The 10,816-nt window shown below is 47.2% G+C and overlaps 1 protein-coding gene across 1 annotated transcript in view; it reads left to right on the plus strand.

The window, feature by feature from the left end:
- Positions 1 to 5,755, plus strand: part of LOC130375837 (cAMP-dependent protein kinase inhibitor beta-like) — a 15,197-nt gene extending 9,442 nt beyond the window's left edge. The window contains exons 2-3 of the mRNA XM_056582953.1: positions 2,193 to 2,353; positions 3,139 to 5,755. Coding sequence (XP_056438928.1) covers positions 2,212 to 2,353; positions 3,139 to 3,224 — 228 coding nt within the window. The 5' untranslated portion in view covers positions 2,193 to 2,211 and the 3' untranslated portion in view covers positions 3,225 to 5,755. The remainder of the gene's footprint in view (positions 1 to 2,192; positions 2,354 to 3,138) is intronic.
- The last annotated feature ends 5,061 nt before the right edge of the window (positions 5,756 to 10,816 follow it).

Here is a 10,816-nt window from a genome sequence, read left to right on the forward strand (position 1 = left end):
GTGTTCTACCGGCACAAACCTACAAAAAGTAGGCTAGCAGGGTATCCTGGCAACATTGTGCTGTTGACACAATACGTTGTCTCGATTTGTTGTCATTGTTGACGGGAGCAGCGTGCGTGATCAGCACCGGAGCAATTGAAAGGGGTAAGAGCTTATGTAACCGATGAAACCGGAGACTGAAGTGACCGCTCCTGAGACACAATACACACGCCAGTGCTCCATAGTATCGCACGCCAATTTTGGTTTTCCAGGTCAGAGTTTACATTACCTCTTCAGCCCCTCTTCAGGGGTTGAAGTGACATGTGTGTGTGTGTGAACGTGTGTGTAGGTCTCCATGTGTGTGTGTAAGTCTGTGTGTGTTGGTGTGTTGGCCTCTATGTGCACGTGTGTATGTGTGTGTTCGCGGGAAGATCTCCATTTGTGTGTGTTTCTGTGGTATAAATGGTGAATGTGAATAGGTGAATGTGTTAGTGTGTGTGTGTGTGTGTGTGTTTCCGTGCACGCCTGTTTCGTGTGACCACAAAGCTTTGTCTGCGGACCTGAAGGTGCGTGCTCGCTTGCAGCCATCGCTCATGATCTCTGATGCCACCAGTGCTCCTTGGTGAGGAGAGAGAGTCGTCCCCCCTCAGAGACGAGGTTATGGAGGAACGAGGAGACAGAGAGCGATGGGTGCAGGGGCAGAGACAGTGAGTCGGTGAAAGGATGACACTCCTATGTTTGCCTACCAGAGGTGCTTTTTCTTTGCGTCGCCATGGCAACAGTTCACTGAGTGTGTGTCTATGTGTGTGTGTGCATATGTGTGTGTGGGTGTGAGTGCACAAGTTTGTTGTGGTGTGTGCACACACAAACACACACACACACACACGTGTTGTGGGATGTGTGTGTGTATGTGTGTGTGTGTGTGTGTGCTGTAGTGTGTGTTTATTGCGGTGTGTGTGTGTGTATGTTTGTGCACACGTATGCGTTAGTGTAATGGTCTGGGTTTGTGCGTGTGTGTGTACACTTGTTTTGCACATGCCCTTGTTGTGGGTCCTGCGTACGTTTGTGCATGTTGGTGTGCGTGTGTGCACGTGCGTGTGTCTGACAGGGGGTGTAATTCTGCCTGTCATCAATGTAGCCCAGAGCTGGCTGCCTGGCTGCTGGTTGCTATGTGAGCAGACAGACTGGGCTTTTCATGTGGATATTCCCACACGATCACACGAGTGGAAACGGGTTAAGGAGGTGCTTATGCTCGGTATTGTGGAGATATCTTTATATCTTTAATGATAAGTCAGTGACACGAGTGGCGGTTACCATGCAGAGATACGCGACGCACGCATGCATGCATGTCTCTATGCTGTGGAAGAGTTGTAACGGGATATCATGCACGCCAGCACTTCAAAAGTGTGTCTTAACCACTTCAGATAAAGGCCCATTTTCACCATTGCTTATTTAGTGAGTATGTGAAAAAGTTAGTAAATAAGTAGGTAAAATGTATTTATGCAGAACCTTTCACAGACAAGAAGTCACAGAGCGATGATACAAATACTTTTTCAGAAGCTAGGAGCTTGCAAAGGTAGGCTAAAGTGGGGCTAAAATGATGTGCGACAATTTGAAGCTGCTGCAGTAATCGGGCCGCAGTGGTGAAACTGGCCCTCTGCTCAAAGATTCTCATACATTCGGCTTCGGATACCCGTACTTGTGGTAATAGGATGCCTCATGCCAGTGACTGAGGACAAGATTGTAGATAGATTGCGTTTTATTGGCAGCGTTTGGACATGTGGATGTACCCTGACTACCTCACTTTTCATTGCACTTTGAGGCTGTGGCGTGATACCTTCCCAACATTTGGTAAAAATATCCTCGCCTCGTGAGACCCTCCTCATCTTGCGAGGTCACGCTCCGTTTCCCTCTGCCGATCAGGCCGGCCTTGACCAGAAATGGTCAAACGAGATGACCAATCAGCACGAGGAGCAGCTTCGGCTTACAAAACCCGAGGAAGGTGCAGCGATCGTCTGAGCTATCCGAGCAAAACCTTAGCTGAAATAGCCAGAATAACCAAGTTAAAAGATGAGCCATCGATGCCCAGCCAAGGCCAGACGGATATTCACTGCCATATTCAGATACTGAACGCCCTGTACTGAAATCATAATCTTGCATGCGTTGCATCAATTCATTTCGCCTCATCTCTCGCTCTACACCCCATGGTTCAGGTTCTGGCCGGGTTCTGAGATGACAGAGGTGGAGCCGGTGCTGGACTTTGCCACCTCGGGGCGATCGGGCCGGCGGAACGCCCTGCCTGACATCCTGGGTTCTCCGGCAGGCGTGGGCCCCACGGATCTACCCCTGAAGCTGGCCGAGCTCTCCCTCAAAGGTAGGCGTCGGGGCCGGTGGGGGCCCAGACTCCCGCTAGACATGAGTCTGGTCCAGTAAGGGCTGGAATGGTGTGTCACAAGGGATTCACAATTCGATGCATGAAATAGTATTGTATATAAAGTTATATGTTCTATATCTAGTGTGATGAGTGGATTACTTTAACAGAAAGATCTTCATTTGTGGCGTGAACATATTTACAGAGTCCATAATTGTTATGCCATATATTCTTAATTCTATAGAATAGATAGTTAGTTAGTAATTTTAAATATACCTGATATCGAACAATTGTGCAAATTAACTACGGGTCAAATAACAACAATATCAGTTCCTACACTGAAATAAGATAAGGGGAAGTACTGTATTATAATATTGTAAGATAAGATAGACTTTGTTGTTCCCTAAAGGGAAATTGTGATGAATCTAATAAACAAATTGTTCTGAACGCGAAACTTTGATGCAGGATGCATCGTCTTCCACTAGTTTCCTCTATGAGCAACATAACAACATTGTGGTTGCAGATGCTGATCGCAATTAGCATTGTGATCATTGGAGGCATTGTACTCAATGTGAACAATGTTGACAGAACAGCGCTAGGAAGTGAGTGCTTATTTTACCCTTTAAGTTTGTGTTGGTTTGTGTGGTATGTGTGTATTTGTGCGCGTGTCTGGCCGTGTGTGTGTTTGTGTGTGTGTGTGTGTGTGTGTGTGTGTGTGTGTGTGTGTGTGTGTGTGTGTGTGTGTGTGTGTGTGTGTGTGTGTGTGTGTGTGTGTGTGTTGCGTGCAGATGGGCCGGGGACCGCCCAGTCACCCACGGGGGAGGTTCCCCAGGCGTCGGCGGAGAGCTCGTCGGAGGGAGGCGACGGGTCGTAGGGACCACCGCGCATGACTCCCCTCCCCCCACCCGTCCTCTCCACCCACTTTGAATGGGATGGGGGGGAGGGGGGGGGAGAGAGGACCTGAAGAAATCACAAGAGGGAGAGAGAGAGAGAGAGCGTGAGCGAGAGAGGAAGAGAAGCAGTGGTCCTTGTTGCGTTAGCACCGAGCTGCGCGGCGGCGGCGTTAGCAGACGAACCCTTGTCCAGAGGACGCCGAGGAAGCCCTGATGCCTTCACGCTCGCCGCCGCCGCCGTCTGACACGCAGACAAACAGAGACAACGACATGTGAATAGAAAAATAACCCTTTTTCACCCCAGTGACTGTTATGCACCCCAACACACACATACACACACGTGGACCTGTGTGGTTTGTGAGTCCTCTGCCCCCTCTCTCACCTCCCCCCCCCCCCCCCCTACGTCGAGTCGTTACGGGGTTCTTAACAAACAATGTCTATACTTTGTAGTGACTGCACTGCTGTTCTCCTAGGAGGTTGTATACCGTGGAGCAGGAGGATTTGGACGGACGGTGACCGTGGACCATGTACAGAGAGACAACCGGCAGCTTTCAAACAGACCATGGGACCGGGAGGTGGTTGGTGGGGGGGCAGTGGTCCTCTTCTGAGGTTAGGCTGAGGTCTGACGATGCATATAACAGTGTGTGTTTAGTCGTAGGACATACATGTGTGAGGGGGTGGAGTCTGGTGGTGCATCTCGGTGGGGGGAAGACTCCTCCCACGAATCAGTAATAGGCTGAATGCTGTTTTTTTTTTTAAACATGGACCCCTTCAGAATTGGAAGAATGTTTGGATTGGCAAATCATGACAAAACCCCCACGAATTGTGACTGTTTATTTTCCTGAAGGGGCTTGGGTCTGTGTGTCTAGGGAAGGAGGGCTGCTACAAGGTTCCAGCCTCTCAAGACAGTTATCTTGGAGATTAATATTTTTTGACTTTCCTTAAAAGATACGGCTTTTCACTGCCAGGCTTCATAGACATACACGCGTGCACATACACACACACACACACACGCAAGATGGTTTATTTAGTGCCGGACCAAGGCGGTCTTGAAGAGGCTATACTTTAATTTCCTTTTATTCAAAAATGTGCCTATAGTGGCAGTGTTTTCAGCCCCGGAGGTAGTCCCTCTCTGACGCAGCATTAAACAATAAGAGGCTTCGCTGATATATTGTTTTCCATTATTATTTAGTCGTATTCAAACAACACTGAATAAAACATCCTCCCATGCTACACAGACGGAACAACGTGTTCATCCAGCGTTGGATAAACTCTGGCATTGCCATTGAACTCTCGACACTCAAAGAAAGAAATAATGAATCAACAAGCAAACCGACCAATGAGAGGCGCCAGGCCACCCGTGCACGCCTGGTGTCGGCAGCATATGCCCGCCAAACGGGAAGCGAGGGGACGCGATCCCGGTGACGATCGCCAACCATGTGTTTCATGCGCCGTCGCGGCGAAATTATTAATCACACACTCACCAAAAAAAAGATGGCAGCACGCACGTTCCTCGCTCCTTCTGTCCCGACACCCCCTCAAAGGCCCGTTCTGCGGGGAGCAACGTGGAAAAAAGGAAAAAAAGTGTTCGCACTCATCAACACTTCAGCTCGACTGCGAGGGAGAGCGCCGCAGGGAATGAGGAAATATGGCGAGGAAAAAGAAGAAGAAGAAAAAGAGCGAGTGAACATGGACACAGCTCTCCTGTAACACGTTATCCTGATGTCTGATCCCTGAGGCTGTACTGTACATAGGCCTATGTTTTCCCGTGTACATGTGTGTGATTCATGACATGGTACTTTTTCGACTGGGTACGATGGAGATGTTTTGACACTGATTCTTGTCCGTCTGTGGTCGTGTTACTAAAAAAGGGTCTTGCCAGTCCGCTGTTGACGTTTGTTTCTTCTCTTGCTTGGGAGGACATTGTATTATTAATGACAAGAAACTGTTTGAAATTGATGATGACCAAATTCAGAGGTGTATTTTTGTTCAGTCTTGATCAGGAGTGGTTCATAATTTAGTTTGATATGTGGATCCCATACCAATCGAATGCAATGTGTTGACTCTTATCTGGTGGTGGAAAAATGCCATAATAAATCCCTGGTCTTTGTATACATTGCCTTGTATTGCCTTTAAAGTATTGGTGTTATCTCTACTATGGTACTTTAAGAATTGACCTTTTGTGTCAGAAATGATCTGTACTGATAAACCATGACGTTTCAACAAAAATAGTTCAGATGTGTCAGTAACTTCCCCTAAAGCTGAGCTTTAGGTTTGTGACAACTTCTCTGAATGGCCCAGCTAAACCCACCAATCCCCGGCCCCCAACGACTGTAATGTGCACAGCTGGCAAGATTTTCACTATGCTTTGACTAACTAAACCGCATTCCTACGATAAACGTAGGACAGGAAGAACCCAGGTCGCTGAAAACACTGTCTGCAGCTTTAAGTACTAAGGGTCTACTGGCCTACCCCAGGCCAGTAGACCAAACTTGTGATGATAGGACTGCTTCATGTGCCCTGGTACATAAAAGAAGCAGACCCATAAATAGCGTTATGAGCTACAACTGTGTTTGTTCGATAACTATATCTCCTGGAGAAGGGGCTATTAAACAGGTTTGTCTTTTTTGTCAATAACACTTCGAGTGGTCACTGACACTTTGAAGGTACAATATGTAACACTGACACCAAATGTTTTAAATTGGTACTGCAGTCCAAATACTGTTCTATTTAGATTGAGAAGCCTCTGCCCGGCCCATCTTCCCAGACAACAGCTCACGTGGGTTTACAGGGTGAGGACACTGAACATATACGAGAGCGCAAGTAGAGCAAAGCGCTTTATATTTTGAGAATGTAGCAAATTATAAACCAGCTCTCTTTAAATCCTTCTGTCTTTCAAATGCAACTCAAATATCTACCCGTGTTTGAGAACAGCTATGGTCTTTGAGCTTTTTCGAAAGATGACAAGGCCCTTTACGTCGGAGGGAATCGAGTACAATCCCAGTTGGTCCAGTTCATCTACTTGTTTCCCTGGCAGCAGCTCACTGTGCTTTAGGGGCCAATTTGTTTCTATCCTGGCAACTCATGTTACTCTGAGAATAGTGAATCAGAACACACCGGCCAAAACAACAACTAACACCTGACCTCGAATGGGAAGGTCACATGAGAGCACTTTGGCTGTAGCATTGTTTTTAGAGGAGCCGGTATTTCCAATTTGCATGTTACCTTAATCTCTGAAGACATATTTTATGATTGAGTAATTTTATGATTTAGTATTTGTTAGTGCAAATTTAGATGCTTGATTTAATAACGATCTAATAGCTTTATCAACTTTCTATTATTTAGTAATTTGGCTGATTATTTTATCCTCAGTAATGATTTTAGCAGACATTGGGGTTTGAAACCAGAAACTTTTGACTGTCTGGGACTCAAACACCCACCTATAGGTCATCTTTCACCCACCTTTCACATCAGAATGTATCATGGGAGTATTTCTCAGCGATACTCACGTCATATTAAAATGACCAAAAGAGAGTTTTAGTCTGCTGCAAAATCCTAAATCACTATAAATATACCGAAACCTAGGCGATAAGCAAAACTTTATTTGCCACGTTTCACGTGACAAAACGCTGGAGCAGTTTCAAACACACCTGTGTCTTCAAAATTACAAATAATCTATGATTAATGACAAAGACCAAAGAAAAATTACTACCAACACATGAATGAACACTCCAGTGCTCATACGCTTCCAAAAAGGAGGCGGTCATAGGAATCAACTGCACATTTCCTAAAGCTACACTACCCTGCCTGTCTTTAAATTAAAACACATTTTTTTAGATACGATGATGAAGATGATTCTTAAGAAGTAGTACTCCTGTTCTCATCCTAACCCTGTTTCATGAGCTCAGCGCTATATCCTCGTAGTGGATAGATAGAGGACCATTCCTGCACACCAACAAGGCTGCAGGGGAGACAGTCAGCAGTTCCAAGTTCAGTCAAAAAAAGGACCGGATATGGACACGGCAGGCCTCGTCTGCCGTGGAAACAGTATTACCAGCGATCACCTAATTTAAACTTTGGTAATTGAATTTTTCAGTTTTGCTCTGTTGACACAGTGCACATGCATATTGAGGCTTTTGCCTCGAGGCCTCCAGCCTGCAGGTTAACTGATCACAGAATATTCTTCTTCAGCCACAAGGTGGCGATGTTCAATAACATTCGGCTTCCATGTCTTTCTTTGTCATGCCCAGCGTAGGATCGGTTCGACAATTGAAAGCCAAATCATCTATTACATGTTAAGTGTTATAAATTGCGACCCGCTTTGATAAAACATTTAATAACAACAATAAAAAAACAGAAACCGGGGTGTCGAAGAAAACAATGCTATTGCAATCAATATTAGTGACGAGTTAGAGTGTCGCTAGGGCGTGGGTGGGTAACCATTATACGAAGTCATGTCACCCAGGAGGATCCATTTATCATGACCAACACATTCCCAGCATGGCGCCAGCCAAGCGTGAAGAAAACAATCCCCGCTGGTTCGTCACTACAACGCGCCAGACAGGGACCGCGCACACACGGGGCGCGCACAAGCGTCCTCTCTCCTCCGTGTACTGCAGGTTAGCTCCTTTGTTCGAAGGATCGTTCAAGTGCATAATCATCACATGCTTTTAAAATGATTCTGTCTAATGCGAGTAACCAATCGACAAAAGCGAGTGATGGATTTGGGTTTTGGTGGAATGCCGACCGCCGCCCCCGATTTTAGGCGACTGTTGGCGCACCTCCGACAGTTACAGTTCCCTTGGCTCGCCCGTTGCCATGTGACATGTTGCCAGGGTAACTAGCCTTGGAGGAAGCCAGTCTCTGTTAAACTGTATGGGGTTCAGTCTCTCTTGATGGTTGTAGTTGTTTCCCATGTGTGTGAGTTCACGCGCCCCCGTGTGTGTGTGTCCTTGGCAAGCATTCGAGCTGTGACCTGTGTAAAAGGACAGACATAAAAAGCCTATCTCAACATGAGACTATTATTGCCTGACTTCTATGATAGAAAAAAAACTGACAATAGCACATTTTGATCTGCCGTAGTGATACAGCCTTCCGAAAGGATGCAGAGAATGAGAACTCTGTCTTGGCTATATAATTGAATGCAGGCTAGTGTTGCGTAAGTGGTCAGATACAGGCCTTTCACAGGGCAAGGTGGCCATGACCACCATCTATCGAGAAAGATGTGCAGCGGTTCAATTACAGACAAATTACAGATGGATGCTGCGTTATCAATCGAAGCTAAGTGAATAAACAGCAGGTCAGTGGATGCTGCTGCTACTGCACTGCCACCCAGCCCCTCCTCTACCCACTTCCCTGGTTAGATGAGATCCTTCCCTCTATTTATTCATGTACCCAGATGCCCCACACAATCTCCTATAGGACAAAGCCAATGAATGTATCCAATGGCCTTTCTACAAAAAAATGGACAGGGAAATACAGAATGATACAGACAGGGCAGACAGACAGACGAATGGTATGGACGAGGCAGACAGCAGAGGAAGCAGACGCATAGACATCGACAGCAGAGGAAGCAGACACATAGACATCGACAGGAGTGGAAGCAGACACATAAACACCGACAGCAGTGGAGGCAGACACATAGACGTCAACAGCAGAATAAAAAACAAAACTGATAGAAAGTGAGACAGGCGGGCGCACCGACCGACTGACAGGGAGACAGGCAGGGTGCCAGACAGACAGACAGGCAGACGGACTGACGACACTGGCACTGGGAAGGATGTGAGCACTCTAAGCCGGGCTGGCAGCTCTAGGGAGAAGGGAGAGAGAGGTGGAGGAGAGAGAGGAGGAAGGGAGAAGGTGAGAGGGTTGGAGGAGTGAGAGGAGAAAGGGAGAGAGGAGAAGGGGAGAGGGTTGGAGGAGTGAGAGTAGAAAGGGAGAGAGGAGAAGGGGAGAGGGGTGGAGGAGTGAGAGGAGAAAGGGGGGGGGAGAAGGGGAGAGGGTAGGAGGAGTGAGAGGAGAAAGGGGGGGGGGGGAGGGGAGAGGGGTGGAGGAGCGAGAGGAGAAAGGGAGAGAGGAGGGGCGGAGGAGAGAGAAAGGGAGAGAGGGGCACTGTTCACGTGGTGCTCAACGTGCCCGCTCCTAGCCTGTCGCAAAAAAAAAAAAAAAACGAGGAGGAGGGTGATTTTCCAGGCTAGAGCGAGGTACGGTTGGTGGTGTGTCGTCATGTTTAGTGTGTACGCTCGATCGGTCTTTATGTTGTGGTGAATAAGTGAGGGCTGTTCACATTCAAGCTTTAAGAGCCGGTGGCCACGGAGTGCTTTTGGGAGCAGTTAGTAACCAATGGTTGGTCGTCCATTAACAAATAAAGTGATGCCATTGACCGCTATCTCTGCATCTTACACGGCATACCCCTCCAAAGGGTTTCCTCTTGAGGTATGTGGAGGATAGCCAGTAGAGACAACAACGTTATGCTAGCAGATGCATCACTCATTATCATATTATGTCACTGCAGCATCGTCAGCTCACTCAATGTATGAAAACATCACATGCCACTGTCGGTTGGTGGCTTGGGAGGGAGGAGCCTGTAAGTATCAGAACAAACGGCACACAAGAATTAGGTCATTCCTAGACGTGTTCCATCTACGATGAAGCGAGTCCCCACCGAGCTAACTGCATCTTATCTCATAAAGAAATAGCCCTATTAAATTAGCTCGCTCCTCTTTTATTCTCTGCCCAATCCGAGCCGGCTGTGACTTCATCCTTTGTTCAGCCACCGATCACAAGGCTGGCATACACTCCTTTCCTACACACACACACACACACACACACACACACCATAACACACACGCACACGTACACGTACACATGCAGACCCACACACATTCTGAGAGCCAAAGTGTGAGACGGCACAAGAGGGTGGGCGCGAAGAAGAGAGAATGTGTGTGTGTGTGTGTGTGTGAGAGAGAGCAAGCGCGAGAGAGTGAGAGAAGTGACATCACCTAGCTGCCTGCTATTGGTGGTGGCAGTGTGCGGTGGCCGTGGTGGGGGCTAAGACTGGCTGCCCACAATAGGACGCCGCACCCCTCCCTCCTGCCTCAATAAGCCGGTGGGCAGACGGCTTTTGGATAACTCAGTCTCACCCTTTGAGATAAGAAATCACCGAGATGCCATGCATGCCCTTTCTCAAGCCCCATGTACAATCCCCACCCCCCCCCCAAAGTTTGGCTCCTCAGCGGTTTACCTTCACCATGTTTCATGTCCTTTTCAATGTTGTTTTAAAAAGAGCGTTGGTCAGCTCACACCGTTGCCTCTCATTCACCCCTCTGCCTCTCCATGGAAAAATACTGAGTCTCTCTGACGCTGGAATATCAGAGGGTGTTCTGAAACTGGACAAAAGGTCGCAGATTCCATCTTTTGTTCATAGTTGTAGATTAATTGTATAAACTGTAATTCACATTAGGTCTAAGACCAAGGCTAAATGTTAATACCTCATAAACCTTTGAAATGAAAGTAAAATAACTTTTCATTTATTTACCCTTACTTCAGATATAACTTGACCACGCAAAAACAA

Source organism: Gadus chalcogrammus, chromosome 22 (assembly GCF_026213295.1).
Source record: "Gadus chalcogrammus isolate NIFS_2021 chromosome 22, NIFS_Gcha_1.0, whole genome shotgun sequence".
Lineage (NCBI taxonomy): Eukaryota > Metazoa > Chordata > Actinopteri > Gadiformes > Gadidae > Gadus > Gadus chalcogrammus.